Genomic DNA, 18,039 nt, shown 5'->3' with positions numbered 1-18,039 from the left:
CTTTTCAAATCATCTCACTCAATTTCCTTTCAATTTGAGAAGTCCCACCCAATCTTACGTTTAAAGTTTCACCTACCACTCATAGTAATACTAACACTTTATCTCCTCCGGTGAAAAGACAAATTTTAGATTTCTTGTCTGCTTCCTGTTTCATCATGTGCTGTGCTACTTGCAAATGTTGTCGAGCTGACTCACCCACTCTTATTTTATCTTCCCCACAAATTTGACACATAGTCCATGCTCCAAAATAATCCTCCTTATTTATGACAGCCAAAGCCCAATGCCTTTATCCAGTAGACTGTAGCTGTGTCTATCCTCCACCCTCCAATGGGGACTGACTCGCTTTTATCTTCTTCAAAAACTGTGATGCGTCACTCCTCATTGAGGTCCAACTGATGTTAGTTGGTGTACATTTATAGCAGAATCTACAAAATCTCCTCTGCCAAGGAGAGGCCAGCAATATCTGTCTATTTATTCCCCCTACTCCCTACCCCAGCCATAGCTCCTTTGAGAAATACAAGAAATGGACATAAGAAATCAAACTGCTCAGCTGGTGCCTCAAGCCATGAAGCCAAGAATTGACAATAGTTGTATAGTGCTCGCACATATTGGCCAGGAGCCTCCCCCACATACTTCACTGAGGGTACAACACTCAAATCATTTGTACCTCACAGCCTTCTATCTCACTATCACTTATAGTCTGACAGAATGTTACGCTCATGATATCACAGCACTGCCTCCTTCATTGGGGTCAGAGTGTGGACAGTACCATCCATATGAAATGCTTCCTGAGATTTGTATCTTATCTTTCTTACTGAATGAAGAAAGAATGTTGTATGCATGGCCTCACCCTCCCTCATCTTTTCCAGTATGACATTCACTTTTGCTCCTTGGTGATGGCTCATTCTCAATGATGCTTCATAAATAAGAGTAGCTGACACCTCAGTGATACAAATAGCTAGTTAATCGAGCAATGCAATGGAGAACTGCTGCCATTCAGTATGCTCAGTGAATGTGCATAATGTAAATTAAGAGTTCAATCCAAATCATTTGGCTTTTGTTTTCCACTCAATTGAATCTATATCGACGCTGGACTTGCATTCTCGAGACAATCCCCTACTTGTTGACTTTCATCACCTTCTCCATTCAGGATGTCTTTTGGATACATTTTTGTCTTCCATCTGTTGGGAACAGTATATTTACCTTCCTGCTATTGCCCTTGCCAAGGCCTGAAGGGGGCATTGCAGAACTGCTCATCTGCCCATTTCAGTGCTGGTACTTTGTGTACCCTGCTGCTCCTCCATTCATCAGTCGATAGTAGGCCCACACAGACCACTCTTCACCTTTTCAAAGAAACTCCCCCAATTTCTAACTCCTGCCTCTAGACTCTTCTAACTCTGCAGATTAGGTGTCAAACATGGTCCTGGACTAATTTATTTGATCTAGTGCTAGGTTGAGCCACAGGTACAATCTAGCCATCTGATTTCAGCCTCAGAATTGAAACTCCAGCCCAATATTTCATGCCTGAAACCTGCTGTGCCACCAACCAAATGCTGGTTAGACAAGTAAATTGCAACATTAATCATGTAACTTGGCTTCCCACTTTCCCTATATTCCTGCCTATCTCTAGGAATCTTACTGGAAGTAGGAAAGTATCAGGGATCCATCACAATGGCCTTCCTTTCCCGTTTACTATACCCTACCACCTCCAGAATCTGAAACAAGCCTCAAAAGTGAAGGCGGCTTAACTTGGCTTCTCTCTCCATTCCCACACCATAATCCACCCATATTCCACATTAATTACTTCCACATCTTTCTATATTTATCTCAGAATTCCAAAGCATCTGCAATGTTTTGGAAATACTATAAGTAGTTATCATTCAGCATGTAATGCAGATAGAGCCTAAGACTTCGCCAGTCTGTATGACTTCATGCTACACTCAGCAATGCCTGTCCACACTTTAAAAGAAGTTGGAATATTTCACAAACTGATCCTCATTATGTCTGACATAGTTTCAGAAATGACTGATCAATTTCTGGCAACAGTTCAAATTACTAGTTATCATGTTGAAAAAATATTTGAGGCATAAATTTTAATGAAGAAAAATAGGTGAACAGAGAGAATCTTGGTAAAATCCAGATCACCAAATGACCATGTGTTGTTGTGCCTGACTGAAACCTTTAGAACACTGGTCACAAACAAAATTAAATTTCATCTTTCTTTTCCTAGAATTAAAATGTCAACTTTGCTCACACTCAGATCAACTCTGCTCATTTTTCTGTCTTCCATTCTAATGTGTTTTCTTTATCTATATGCATTTCCCTTTTTTTGCTGTCTTTTCCGCCTTCTTTCTTTCTCTCCACTTTTCCTACATACTTTTCTTTCTCTTTAAAATAGTTCCCCCTATCTGTTTCCCTGTCCACATCTATGTTCTATCTCTTTTATAGCTTTCTTTTACATGCATTCGTTCCCTTGCCATTTTTTCATTCTTGTTTTCCCAACTCCTCCTTTCTCATCCAACTTGTGAGTTGACTTCAGGTAGAAGTCTCCTGATGGATACATAAATCCTCAGTTTTCCCTATGTGCAGAGGCAAATCATCTTCTCCAATTGAAGATGAATACATTGCTGAAGATAAATACGTTGCTGAAATTCCTTTTGCATGGTTCCAATTACCACTCCTTTAAGTTATTTTGCTAGTCTTCTCTTGAATGGTCTGGGATTTAAGTTTCTTCTTTCTTAGTATTTTGGAAAATTACTTAGCAAAAAGCTGGAGAAAAGACTAAAGGTACCCATTTTCCAAGATCAGAATTGATCCAGATGCCCTCTGTGCTCAACTGATCCAAGGAAGCACAAAAATGCTGAGCTGCTTAAATGCAAGTGGCAGTCAACACTTATGAGTATGTAAAGTAATATACATGGAATGGGAAAGAAGGATCAGGGAGGCAATTGGGAAGTTGAAGTCTATGTCTGATCGAGACCAGCCAAGTGGTTGTTATCACATAATGAGAATGCATATATTAATGACACATTGGTGTACAAGGTGATGTAACACTATATGTGTAAGATGCTATCAAGACTCAGAAACATTGGAAAAATGTACTAGAGAACAGTGTTAATGAGATCTGTATTATGTATGATAAATAAATGAGTTTTGCTGGAATTGCCTGAATATTTAAGAAATATTTAGATGAACATTTGAAGCACAGTAACATGCAAGGCAACAGGCTAAGTGCAAGAAAATGGAACTGCAGTAGATAAGTATTTGAGGACCAATGTATACACATTCAGCCAAAGGGTCTTTTTGTGTGATGTAAAAATTTAACTGTATTACCCTATGACTCCTATAACACCTTAAAGTCAGACAACAGTTACTCTTACATCATGCAGAGACCTGAATGGAATCAGTATAGTCTGAACGAGCAGATTCTCAGTGAGGCAGGATAGAACCCAAAGTCTCAAACCTCATGGCAGCCTAGTCCATGAGGACTGATCAGTGCAGGTTTTGACAGGAGGCCAAATGAATATAAGGTAGAGTGCCAAAGGGGCTGGTGGATAGCATGCTGTAGTGTAAGGTGATCAGGAGGTACAGGAAGTGATAGAGTGATGAGGAGGTGTCGCAGAAGATGGGGAATATTGGTTCAAAATGGATCATGGTATAGATGCCTAAGAGTGGGGCAATGTTGTACATTGGGAGTTAGAACACTTTGGGTGTGGTGTTTGTCTTGAGTTGCAGAGGTGGGGTTTGGGTTAGGATCTGGAGAATGCGTGAGGTCTTGGGGAGTTTGACTGCAGATGATATCAGTTGAATTGTTACTCAGGAGGTAAACAAAGTTTATAAAATTCTTTTGTTTCCTCATTAACTATTTAATTAACTGCAGCAGAACCCCTTCCAAATTCTCCAATTTAAATGGATAGCTTCAGTGAATTCAAGACATTGGGTAATTGCTTACGGAATTTGCAATTTCCTGAACAATTCCTGCAGAGTCTGCTATGGTTGGTATTCTGCAAGGTTCCCATGAGCAACTCACATCTATGCCCTGTAATGATTCTCTGATCGTTGGAAACTTGGGGCCCGTAATTTCTTCCTTCAAGATCAAGTCCAAGATTATACATTCTAATGTTAAATCCTAAAGCTTTAATCTGAATTCCTCTGCTGACTTTCACTACTATTATTAATGTCAACCCATGGCCCTAAGATCAGTAAACCGTGATGGCAAATTAGGTGATGGCTGATTTGTCACAAATCTTACAAGTTGCCTTTTTTATATATATAACCAGTGAAGACAACAGGAAGGCAAATCTGAAAAATTTTGAGCTTCATCAGAACTCACTAAAAAACTGCCAAAATACATGTATAATCCCAAGACCAAAATGAAAAAAAAAACCGTACAGGAAATGTACCACTCATATATATGTGCAGCACACAATTATAGAGTCATACAGTATGGAAACAGACTGTTCGGTCCAACCAATCCATGTCGACCATAACCCAAACCAAACTAGTGTGCGCTTGACCCATATCCCTCCAAACATTTCTTATTAAGGACAAAAGGGTAACTAGGGGGAGAGTGGGGCCCCTCAAAGATCAGCAAGATGGCCTTTGTGTGGAGCCGCAGAAAAAGGGTGAGATACTAAATGAGTATTTTGCATCAATATTTATTGTGGAAAAGGACATGGAAGATATAGAATGTAGGGAAATAGATGGTGACATCTTGAAAATTGTCCATATTACGAGGAGGAAGTGCTGGATGTATTGAAACGCATACAGGTGGATAAATCCCCAGGACCTGATCAGGTGTACCCTAAACCTCTTTGGGAGGTTTGGGAAGTGATTGCTGGGCCGCTGGCTGAGATACTTGTATCATTGATAGTCACAGGGTGAGGTGCCAGAAGACTGAACATTGGCCAATGTGATACCACTGTTCAAGAAGGGTGGTAAGGACAGCCAGGAAACTATAAACCAGTGAGCCTGACATCGGTGGTGGGCTTCTGAGGGACAGGATGAATATGTATTTGGAAAGGCAAGGACTGATTAGGGATAGTCAACATGGCCTTGTGCGTAGGAAATCATGTCTCACAAACTTGATTGAGATTTTTGAAGAAGTAACAAAGAGGATTGATGAGGGCAGAGTGGTGGATGTGATCTATATGGACTTCAGTAAAGCGTTCGACAAGGTTCCCCATGGGAAACTGGTTAGCAAGGTTAGATCTCATGGAATGCAAGGAGAACTAGCCATTAGGATACAGAACTGGCTCAAGGGTAGAAAACAGAGGGTGGTAGTAGGGGGTTGTTTTTCAGACTGGAGGCCTGTGACCAGTGGAGTGCCATAAGGATTGGTGCTGGATCTACTACATTTCATCACTTATATAAATGATTTGGATGTGAGCATAAGAAGTTTAGTTAGTAAATTTGCAGATGACATCAAAATTGGAGGTGTAATGGACAGCAAAGAGAGCTAACTCAGATTACAACAGGATCTGGACCAGATGGGCCAATGGGCTGAGAAGTAGCAGATGGAGTTTAATTCAGATAAATGCGAGGTGCTGCATTTTGGGAAAGTAAATCTTAGCAGGACTTATACACTTAATGGTAAGGTCCTAGGGAGTGTTGCTGAATAAAGAGACCTTGGAGTGCAGGTTCATAGCTCCTTGAAAGTGGAGTCGCATGTATAGAGGATCGTGAAAAACGCATTTGGTATGCTTTGCTTTCTTGGTCAGAGTATTGAGTACAGGAGTTGGGCGGTCGTGTTGCGGCTGTACAGGACATTGATTAGGCCACTGTTGGAATATTGCATGCAATTTTGGTCTCCTTCCAATCGGAAAGATGTTGTGAAATTTGAAAGGGTTAAGAGAGGATTTACAAGGATGTTGCCAGGGTTGGAGGATTTGAGCTATAGGGAGAGACTGAACAGGCTGGGGCTGTTTTCCCTGGAGCATCGGAGTCTGAGAGGTGACCTTATCGAGGTTTACAAAATTATGAAGGACATGGATAGGATAAATAGGCAAAGTCTTTTCCCTGGGGTGGGGGAGTCCAGAACTAGAGGGCCTAGGTTTAGGGTGAGAGAGGAAAGATATAAAAGAGACCTAAGAGGCAACTTTTTCATGCAGAGGGTGGTGAGGCTGGTACAATTGCAACATTTAAAAGGCATTTGGATGGATATATGAATAGAAAGAGTGTGGAGGGATATGGGCCATGTGTTGACAGGTGGGACTATGTTGGACTGGAATATCTGCTTGGCATGGATAAGTTGGATCAAAGGGTCTGTTTCCATGCTGTACATCTCTCTGACTGTTTGACTCTAAACTTTTCTAAACATGTTTTATAACATGTAACCACACCTGCATCCACCAGTTCTGTGTAAAAAAAAAAGCCTCTCATGTGTTTTTTAAACCTTTCTTCTCTCATCTTAAAAATATACCGTCTTGTCTTGAAATTCTTCACCCTAGGGAAAAGAAACCCTTGGGAGAAAAGTGCAAAAAGCCTCTCTTTATAACTCAATCCCCCCCATTCCTAGCAACAGTTGAATGTAGGGCAAGGAAGGACTAAATGCTTTGGGTAGAAAGCATTTAGCATTTCATGTTTCTGAGCTGTTTTTGATGGAAAGTCTTTACTAAAATGGTAAGCTGGTTTTTCTCTTTCAAATGGCTGAAAGCCTGCTATAGATTTCTTACTGTGATTTTTTTTAATAGTTGTCTTCTTTATTCTTTGAAGAAAAAGCACATTTTAGTCTGTGTGGAAAAGTGCACTTTCTTTCCAAGGTAGATTCAAACCAGCATGTCCTAGATTATATGCTTTAGTCATATCAAGTTAAACGGAACAATGAATAGAAGACAGTCAGCCTTTTGGGTGACTTACAAAGAGGAGACTTCTGATGGACCCAGCAACATGCATTGAATTTACCTGTATTTCAAATGCAAGCATATTTTAGTCAAAATTAAAACGAATGGGGAATTTGTCTGGGTGACTAGAAATTGAACTGATCCAACAATTCATCAGATTCTCCTTAATTTTCATTTCTCCACCTTCTTATTTTCTTGAATGGACTCACTCTTGTTAGATTATGATTTTGCACATCTCAGTAGGTTTCAAGCACTTTACTCAGCCATTCATTGAGAGAGATGTGAGGCACTGATTTAGATCATAGGGTACTGTGACAAACATTACTAAAGAATGCATACCCTTATGCCCACTCATGTACTTCCCAGCAGGAGGCAATTAGAAATTGGAATGAAAGCTTTCTTCTCCAGACCCGAAGTCAATTATAACACCTACCCTGTTAACCCAATTGCTAGCAACTGACCTGGAACTGAATGTGTGATCTGCACGACAGTACCATTACTCACAAGGTCATCAGAAAACCCATATTTTACAATCTTAATTCTGCAATGTGTTCTGACATTTGATATGAAGTTGAAGGTGTGTTCTGTACATTTAAGGGAGCACAAATGTTCTTCTGAACTGAGAGCTTATAAGCATCTATGTATTTGAGTAGATGGCAGTCCCGGAGTGTACTGGAAAGTTGAAAATATGTAACATTTGGCTGCGAAATGGATTTTGACAACAATTCAAATTTAACCAATCATTTTAACTTATGCCCCAGGATACTAAAACCCAATCGAGTTTGAATTGATTATTTTGCCAACATCAAACCAATGTTGATCCAATATTGGAGAAATAAAAATGCAGACGTTTTGAAAATTGGAGAGAGAGCAACTACCGTCGAGACAAAAGTCCAGAGATTAAACATTTTGCTCCAAGCAATTAGGAAACACTCTCTTTCAAAGAAACCTTTTCATATGGAACATACTCCCAGTAAAAAGAAAGAAGATGACCCAGGGAATTCAGCAGCCAAAAGAGTGAAGTCACAAAAGATGACAGTAGTTGTGTTTTTTTGGAATTAAGTTGATGTAATTTTAATAAGTATCTTATTGGAACAGTATGTTGTTATAGAGTTGGAGGCTGGGAAGAGAAAGGTGGGCTTAGCATTGTAAATAGTTGTTGTTTAATGTTCACTTTTAGACTTTAAAAATAAAATGATATTATTTTCTTTAAATAGTGGTGTTAGGAAGCTCTCTGTCACTCACATTTTAACAGATTACAAGGCGAGGTGAGCTTTTCTGTGTTTTTCATTTAATTAACAGAAAGGCTCATCCTTCTATTACATTGCTGAAGACACAAGTCAAAGATCAGCATTAACTTTGTTCTTAGCAGCAACATGTGTAGGAATAAGGTAGAACATCAATATTTCAAAAAGACAAAAAAAAGTAAATATGTAACTATAAGTAACTATAGGCCAGTGAGTCTGACTTCAGTGGTGGGCAAAGTCTTAGAGAGAATGGTAAGGGATAAGATTTATGAACATCTGGATAGGAATAACGTGATCAAGGATAGCCAGCATGGTTTTGTGAAGGGCAGGTCATGCCTCACAAACCTTATTGAGTTCTTTGAGAAGGTGACTAAGGAAGTGGACGAGGGTAAAGCAGTAGATGTTGTGTATATGGATTTTAGTAAGGCGTTCGATAAGGTTCCCCATGGTAGGCTAATGCTAAAACTACGGAGGTATGGCATTGAGGATACATTAGAGGTTTGGATTAGGAATTGGCTGGCTGGAAGGAGACAGAGGGTAGTAGTTGATGGACTATGTTCATCTTGGAGTGCAGTTACTAGCGGTGTACCACAAGGATCTGTTTTGGGACCATTGCTTTTTGTTATCTTTATAAATGATCTAGAGGAAGGGCTTGAAAGCTGGGTAAGCAAGTTTGCGGATGACACAAAAGTCGGTGGAGTTGTGGATAGTGAGGAAGGAAGTGGTAGGTTACAGCGGGATATAGATAAGTTGCAGAGCTGGGCAGAAATGTGGCAAATGGAATTCAATGTAGCTAAGTGTGAAGTCATTCACTTTGGTAGGAGTAACAAGAAGATGGATTACTGGGCTAATGGTAGGCTACTTGGTAGTGTGGATGAGCAGAGGGATCTTGGTGTCCATGTACACAGATCTCTGAAAGTTGCCACCCAGGTAAATAGTGCTGTGAGGAAGGCATATGGTGTACTGGGCTTTATTGGTAGAGGAATTGAGTTCCGGAGTCCTGAGGTCATGTTGCAGTTGTATAAGACTCTGGTGAGGCCTCATCTGGAGTATTGTGTGCAGTTTTGGTCGCCATACTATAGGAAGGATGTGGAGGCATTGGAACGAGTGCAGAGGAGGTTTACCAGGATGTTGCCTGGAATGGTAGGAAAATCTTATGAGGAAAGGCTGAGGCACTTGGGGCTGTTCTCATTGGAGAAGAGAAGGTTTAGGGGAGATTTGATAGAGGTGTATAAGATGATTAGGGGTTTAGATAGGGTCGACACTGAGAACCTTTTACCGCTAATGGAGTCAGGTGTTACTAGGGGACACAGCTTTAAATTAAGGGGTGGTAGGTATAGGACAGATGTTAGGGGTAGATTCTTTACACAGCGGGTTGTGAGTTCATGGAATGCCCTGCCAGTAGCAGTGGTGAACTCTCCTTCTTTATGGTCATTTAAGCGGACATTGGATAGGCATTTGGAAGTTATTGGGCTAGTGTAGGTTAGGTAGGATTCGGTCGGCGCAACATCGAGGGCCGAAGGGCCTGTACTGCGCTGTATCTTTCTATGTTCTATGTCCTGTTACCATATGTTTCAAGAGCCCCTTTAGCAAGAATTATGTACAACCAATAAGATTTTCTGCTCTACCCACATCCTAAAATACAATAGTAATTTGATACGTGTTGAAAGTCGAGAAAGATCACTTAGTGAACCATTAGTGAACTATCTTGTGTCATGATTTTGTATCAGAACTCCAAAGAGCTCATGGGCACATTCAAATTTTAATTTCGACATGTGGCTTTTTAAAAGAGGACTGTTACAGCCAAAAGGTGACTGAGAATATAAATTCAGTGACTACCTAGAAGAGTCCTGTATGGACCCAGCAAATGTGACACATGTACAAAGTCAGAGAAACTTTAAACAGAAAAATGAAAAAGGAGGACTGGCTGACTTCCAACGATCTCCTTGGCAGAAAGTCATCTCCTACAGAGATGTTTGCATTACATCCGTATAGATATATATAGAAAAAGGGGTTCAAAACTAACTGCAAATCTTGGAATGTGTGTATTAGTAACCTGATATATTGGGTATGTGGACTCGTGTGCTAAAAATGTCACAATTTGAGAAGAACTATGAAATGCCCCTGCACTTCAGGTAACTATGGATAATTTCTATTGTACTCTGAGTACTGCCAGCCAGCCACTGATGAAAGGAATGAGTACAAAAAATATTTAATAAGGCTGCATGTCCAACAACCTTGAAATTGACTGCTCAATCACTGTCATCAATGCTACAAGTATCTTCCCATATATTTATTTTATATCTATTGGACTTCATGTCTCTTTTCACAAATGTTAAAGTATATGTTGTGATTCTTCCACAGCTGTCAAGAAATGCATTTCTGAAAGAAGAAATTATTCAATTATCTATACTTCAAAAATGACTTAGAGACTGATTTTGTTTAGAGCTTTCAATTCACTTCTTATTGCTAAGCTCTGTGTTTATGTTTTGCATGAGTATTCCTTCTTGAGTTTAATAAAATAAACATTCATGTTAATTTGAGAAAACCTGGTTAAATTGGCTTCTTTTAAAACATAAATTAATCTGATTTGGGGGAAATGTATCTTCAAGGGAAGAGATACTTATAAATTAAACTTGTTGCAACCTAACTGAGGTGGCAGTGAATAAAGAAAATGAACCAGTTGACCCCTCATTATCTGGGAGCTTAACAATTTGAGGGATCCTGTCTGAACCATAGCAAAGTGGGCAACATCACCCAAGGGCTGGTCATGAAAATTACTAAAAAAAGTCATGAAGTTGAAACTTTTCATTTGCACTCATCATCACTGGTTTTCTTGTATTTCAGTCTGATGAGTGCAAGACATAGAGTTTTGACCTCATGTCTCTTTTTACAAATGTTAAAATATATGTTGTGATTCTTCCACAACTGTCAAGGTACCAACAGCAATGAAACAGCACCAGTTCCAGTTAATTTATAATAACTAATATAGCATGGCACTCTCTGTAAATCTCTAACTCAGCATCTCTATAATTGTCTTTTTCCCAATTGCAGAACTGTGTTTTATTTTATGACTTTATTTCATTGGTTTTTCTATGACAAGGTTGTTAGTTCACTTAATGTCCTGGCCAGCCACTGTTGATGCAGCATCTTTAAGCTTCTTTCTATCCATAAAAGATTGACTTATTTAGGAGCTGAAGCAGTATATTTTGCAAGCTACTCCATACCACAATAGGGGCTGAATTATATGTGACTTTGTTGTATGAACTTACTCTCAGTTATACTCCTTACCCATCACTGTCTGCAGAACTCCTGCAGATATCCAATATAACTATCATTGAAGCACAATCATTGAGGCTCAAAGCAGATTTCTTTGCCTTTTGAAGCCATTTTCACAAGTATTAGTCTCGGGTGAATTTCCTGTAGTTGTCTTGCAAGATGCCTTCTCACTCAATCACATTGTGAGGTGATGTATCACATGGGGTGACAAAGAAAGGGCATTACAGAAATAGAAAAAGAAATTAGATTAAGTCAGAGAGAAAAAGTAGAGCAACTGCTTCAAAATATGCCCCAAAGTGAAGGGTCACATGTTCAAATGAGTCTTCGGCTAATGTCAGCAAACAAAGCAAACAAGAGAAGGGGCAGGTCATTCAGTCCTTCGAAGGTGCTCTGCCATTCAATGTAATTATGGCTGATCAAGCTCTTCTTCATGCAAAGTGTAACTACAATTTGAAATAAACTGTCTGGTAGAGTCGTGGAATTGAAGATCTTCCTTTGTTTAAGCAACACTTTCATGGTCAGTATTGAGACCACGTGAACTGCCACTTTATTCAGATGGATGAGCCATGCTGGACTTAAATAGCTTCCCTAACTCATATTTATTGTATTGTCATGGAAATAGCAGGCAAAGATGTCTTTGAATTCATACGTCAAGCAATTTTCAAGGTATTTTGAGTCTCATGCCAGTACTTCTTTGTAAATGTATTGCTGAGATCCGAGCTGAAGGTGCTACTGGACAAGTCAGAATCCAGAATGAAATCCATCTTAATAGGTTGAATTTCTTTTTCACTAGCATGGTGCTCAGTTACAAAAACACAGGGTGGAATTTATAGGGATCTGAGCGATATATCTTCGAGTAAAAAGTGAGGTCTGCAGATGCTGGAGATCAGAGCTGAAAATGTGTTGCTGGTTAAAGCACAGCAAGTCAGGCAGCATCCAAGGAACAGGCTCTGGCCCGAAACGTCGAATTTCCTGTTCCTTGGATGCTGCCTGACCTGCTGTGCTTTAACCAGCAACACATTTTCAGCTCTGAGCGATATATGCTGTGGCAAGATTAGTGACTGATTCAGATGAGGATTCCAGCAAGGCTTCTCACGTTTGGAAGGAAGTGCAACTCACATACTCACAAACCTGAAAGCTTAGATTTTATCAATTTATAATATTCTTCTGAAGAAATAATCCTGCTTTGAAATTTTCACAAAATATACTTTTTCACTCAGGTAACTTGCAGTTTCCCTAAAATGCTCAATCCTATTTTCTAAGGGACAAAAAAACCTAAATTTTCTTCTGGCTCCAGTCAGGTTACTCATGAATTACCTCACAGCTTTCAATCTCTGGGTTTCCTCAGCTAAAATTAATCTTTGAACATTCTAAACCAAAAACAAAGCTCATGGCCTTCAATGTTTACCCAACTTGTCATAAAGCAATAACAATTTTCAATTTACACTCCAAAATGTACTTGCTGTGTGACATAAATTGGATTTGATCACAGTTTCAGAAGAATTGTCTAACTTGATTATTTTTTGCAAATCCTTTAGATAAGTAAACCATCCCATATGCACTATTTTAAAATGCAAACTCTAATAGTGATATAAAGATATGTTTATGAATTAATTACCTTTATAATAATATGATATATTTTAATGTTTGCAATGAATGACTGGCTGATATCCAAATTGTCTCCTGTGGAAATTAAATGGGTGGGTAGTTGTGCATGATCCAAGATATGTATCAACTCTGACAGGTTTATATATTAACCTGCTCCCCTGAAAGGCAGGCACTAAAACTGACTGAACCATATTTTGGCATATGAATGCCAGGACTGAATTCTCAGTTTAATTAAGCCTGAAAGGGAGATGGCAGATATCTTCCTCTTAGCTAACTCAAAGCGGAAGTTGCTCATGATTTAAAGAGGAACAAAAAGCTGAGTACATATTTTCAAAACAGAAATAGAATGTTTCAAGGACACCATCATCCTTTTATCCTGCAGTGATCACAGTTAAATAATCAGGCAGTTGATCTTACACACTTAGCCACTCATCAAGTGACCTGCATGGTTTTGCAATTTTGGAAAATTTGTCTTGACGTGATATCAAAATAGATGGCAATTTAACCAGCAGCATTTAAATGGTGCCCAGGAGTCTAAATGCCCTGTTCCTCTTTGTAGCACTGGGCACATTCCAATTGACATCAAACTTTAATCACTAAAGGCTAGTCCCAGTTAAAATTAGGACATTGGAAAACAAAATCTAAAACTCAAATTCAACATCTTATGAATATTAAACTTAAAAATTCCAAAGCACTTTACAAAAGATAAAGCAATAACATTGAAAATCAAGTGACAGGTGTGACATATGGCTAATTTGTTACTGACCATTAATTAAGGTTTGGTTTGTTTATTGATGGAATCCACGTTCATTCGAGATGATTTAACCTAACAAACTCAGTAATTGTCGCTAAGCTTTCTGATTTTGCTCTCTCAACACAAAACAACAGTGGGCAACTTATGGATGAGGCGGATATTGCCACCACAGGCATCAAGATAATTATTTACTATTATCTCCACTAGATGTACTTTCTGATAAAGGGTTTTGTTGTTTCCTAAGACTATTATTCTGTTCAGTTTGTTTCATGTTTAAGTGATTTTTGGCTTTTCATTGATGCAAAATGTGCAATTCAATTTAGATATTAAGTGACCCAACTTGAATTTGGCAATATTGAGCAATTAGTTCTCGGATACACTTAAACTATACTATAGCTTTACTCCAGCTGCACTGTAATGTCAATCAGTGCAAAGGAAACCTTGATATGTTTCTCAGCTTTGCTTTTATTCTCTTCAATGTTATTGTAAAGTTTATCATTCTGTGCTAAACTTTCATGAGTTCAAGTTCAACAGTTTAGTTTGGCATCTGGTCCACACAAGTTTCAAACTGGCATCTTTAATTGGAATATTGACTCAGATAGTAAGAACAATGTGTGAAATGGGGGTAGCTGATAGCTAAGTGGCGTTGTTGCTGGACTGTTAATCCAGGGACCCAGGGAATATCCTAGGTATCAGGATTCAAATCCTGCCACAGCAAATGGTGAAACTTGACTTCAATAAAAAACATGGAACTAAGAGTCTGATGGTGACCATAAATCTGATGTCAATTGTTGGAAAAACCCATTTGGTTTAATTAATATCATTTAGGGAAGGAACCAGCATCCTTACCTTGCCTGGCCAATGTGTAACTCCAGACTCACAGCAATGTGTCCGACCCTTAACTTCCCTCTGTGCAATTAGGGATGAGTAACAAATATGAGCCTGGCTAGTGATGCCCCCAAAAAAACAATGATTTTTGAATCAAGGTCAATAAATAGTAATATTCTGAGAAAAAAAAAGTATACTGGAGAGAACCTTCTGATGAGGGAAACTAATGTGTTTCTTTAGCAAGGGTCATGATAAAAGGGTACAATGACATTGGTGAATGAAATATTTTATAACAAACACCATTAGGTAGTAAGTCAATTACCTGTAAATTGTCTGCACTAGTAGTAATTAAATGATTACCAAATATGTTTTCCTGAATTGAGTTTAATTTATTTCATTATGTTTACAAATTGAAGCTGTCAGATACACTGATGTGAAGTGATTACAGTAGTGTATTATTTAAGTCATGACAACAAATCTATTGGTTAGGAGAGACAATGCTGGAATCATTTAGTAATTTAATGAGTTATAAAACCTGCAGTATATTGTGATTGTAGATTTGAAGTTTATATGAGGCCTGAACAGATCAGCATTCCTGTCTGCCTGAAACCTTATTTATCTAATAATCTAGAAACACAAGAACAAATTCTCTCAAAGCAGCTGAGGAACCTAAATTTAATTAAATTAATCTGGCATAATTCTTGAAAGCCATGACATTACTGGATTGTTACAATAACCCATTAGAATCACTAATGACTTTTCGGCAAGGGAATCTGCCATCGTTATCAGGTCTAGCCTAATGCAACTCTAGACCTGTAGGAATGACTCTGAAGTGCCCTTTGAAATCACTCAGAAAGGCAGGCTTGGTTAGTTCAAAGAGGGTGATTTCCTGCCATCTTTTCAGCGATAATTAATGCTTGGACAGCAATTAATGTAGCCAACAACACCATTGGATGAAAAAAATGCTTTACAGATTTTGTAAAACGTTATATAATTATTGAAAAAAAAATTCTACATGAGTCATTGGCATTGAAATCTACAAGCAGAGCTGATAAAAATAGCATGTTGTATTAATTTTAGCACAACTACTGAAAAACAAAAGTAGAAGAGCTCATAGAAATGGCAAAGATTGCCTCTTTCAGTGGCCTCTGTACATCTCCTATTAGCTTTCAAACACTACAAACTAATAAAATACAGAAATAAATTTCAGTTACAATTCTATTGTTCACAATGCTTATTCAACTCTGACAGATCCACTTCTTTGAAGTTAGCTTGCGAGGAACCTGAAATAATTTGAAATGGTGGAACTATTGGACATCACTATCAAGAGCGTTTAAAGTGTTTTGGCCTTTTAATTTGAAAATGCTTTTCACAGAGCCTTTATCTCATTTAAGCGTGGGTGGATAGGCAAAGAGGTTCTGTTTTACTTAAAACACATTCCAGTAGATGGCAAGACTGTATAAAATATGCTGAATGGGACATAAACAAGTTTTGAGAAACATGATTCATTTGAACTTAGAAATGCTAATTGCAGGTCCTTTTAAAACCCATTAAAATAACAAATGTTCCTAGCCAACAGGAGACACATTGACAAGATCATAACACTACACAGGTTCAAAATTACAACTTTATACTTTTAACCTCCTAATTAATTAGTACAGCTCAGGCTCCAAGAGGCAAAGAATCACATAACTTGAGATATTAACTGTTTGTTAAATTCTGTTCAGATGTTATCTAAGCATGTTCCTGCAATGTTTTTGTATTTTTTCTCATCAAATCTCTCAGGATATCTCAGAGTCAAAGAGCTGGATATTATATGCCCCACCATATGTGCCTTTCGCAGAAAACACACCAAATGTTTTGAGTGGTCAGCAAACTATCTTTGTACCAGCCGCTGAGCTCATCCCCATGATATGGAGGGTGGTCATGTGTTTAAATCAGCAATCTGCTCACCATATGTGAACAATTAACTGAGGGTAAACTGACCATAAAATGGCCCTGCCCACATGATAAAATATTCGGCATGGGCAGGAAATGCAAAGACCTTTTTATAAAGCTTTCAAAACATTCACGTTGTATTTGCATCTCAAAGCTAGTATGCAATATATCTTTAAGGTACTTGCATATGATGTCACCACTGTATGCAGTATGGTATCATTGCATGAGGCCTTGCTATGTCTTCTTACAATATGACTGCTGAAGGACGTGTGTGACAGTTTACATACAAATTGCTTAGCTTTAGCTGAGACATATAAGTGACCATGACCATAGTATGGATGGCAGAAATGACATGAGGGGTGGTCTTTGCTGTGGTTTTGTCAGCAATTGCAATGGTGGTATAGTTGACGGTGGCCACGTTCTGTGAGACAACAGGGGCGGAAGTGATATCATTTGCCATGAAGGTAGTGGCTGCAGTGGCCATGTGGCTAATGGTGTCTGAGTGGTTCCAGAGGCTGGGAATGATTCTGGAATGATAGAGGAATCCCAAATTTAGAGGTAAGTACGTGAGAGTTTGGTGTACTTACATTCCTTGATGTCTGATAAGCTGGAAAAGAAGCGTTTGTTGAGTGTGTGGATTCTTCTCAGGATGAAGAACAACAGAGGTCATTTTGCAGGTGTTGGAGAGTGTGGCACTGAGCTGGGAAAGGGCTGATTGCAGGGAGAGTAGGTGGCAGAGCATGGCTGCGAGGGTGGAGCGGAGGAATTTTGTATGATTGTAGTATGTAGATATTAGGAGCTGATCAGACACACATCCACATCCATTGACTGGCATCTGATATATGCAAACCTTTATGAACCTGCATGTCACATCACTGACCAACTTAAAGAACATTTCTGCATTTCAGTGATGCACATTGAGCCCCTTTGCTAACTATTATTGTAATGTTTCCACAAGACCACTACTGCTCAGGGACATGTAGTCAGCTCATGGACTGGACCAGGTTCTTCTTTCACTCTCATTGCATTCAATTACTTTGATCCTATCTGGATGATCACAGCATTTCTGCCTTGCTTCCTTTCACTTTTCCTTTTAAGTCTGAATACCGGGTTCATAGAGAAAAAGAAGTTAATACAGGGCAGTCAATGTTGCATTGTCAAGGCCATATTATGTCTCTTTAATTGAGTTCTTTGATGAGATGACACAGGCAGTGGATAAGGGTAATGCTATGGATGTTATATATTTGGACTTTGGAAAGCATTCGATACAATGACACAAGGCAGATTGGTTAGCTAAAAGATAGGAAACAGAGAGTAGGTATAGATGGGAATTTCTCACATTGGAGATGAGTTGGAACTGTGGTTCCTCAGGAATCCTTTGCTTTTTCTGATTTATGTAAATGAGTTGGGGGATGAGTTTTAACTTTGCAAATGATAGTAAGTTAGAGAGACGAATGAATTGTGAGGATGATGCTGAGGCACATTGACAAGGTGGCCAATAGGCAGACAGCTAGAAGATGAACTTCAATGCAGAGAAATGTAT

General features: G+C 38.8%; 1 protein-coding gene across 3 annotated transcripts in view; it reads left to right on the top strand.

Moving 5' to 3' along the window:
- The window catches only part of tenm1 (teneurin transmembrane protein 1), an 833,960-nt gene that overhangs the window by 324,080 nt on the left and 491,841 nt on the right, over nucleotides 1-18,039 (top strand). Inside the window, exon 4 of one of the 3 annotated variants that reach the window (XM_060832117.1) lies at nucleotides 9,461-9,496. The exons of the other annotated variants lie outside the window; for them this stretch is intronic. Within the exon in view, the coding sequence (XP_060688100.1) occupies nucleotides 9,461-9,496 (36 nt within the window). The remainder of the gene's footprint in view (nucleotides 1-9,460; nucleotides 9,497-18,039) is intronic. 3 annotated transcript variants of the gene reach the window in all.

The sequence above is a fragment of the Hemiscyllium ocellatum genome, chromosome 11, assembly GCF_020745735.1.
Source record: "Hemiscyllium ocellatum isolate sHemOce1 chromosome 11, sHemOce1.pat.X.cur, whole genome shotgun sequence".
NCBI lineage: Eukaryota > Metazoa > Chordata > Chondrichthyes > Orectolobiformes > Hemiscylliidae > Hemiscyllium > Hemiscyllium ocellatum.
The sequence above is the reverse complement of the archived record's forward strand: the minus strand, read 5'-3'. Positions and strand labels throughout refer to the sequence as shown.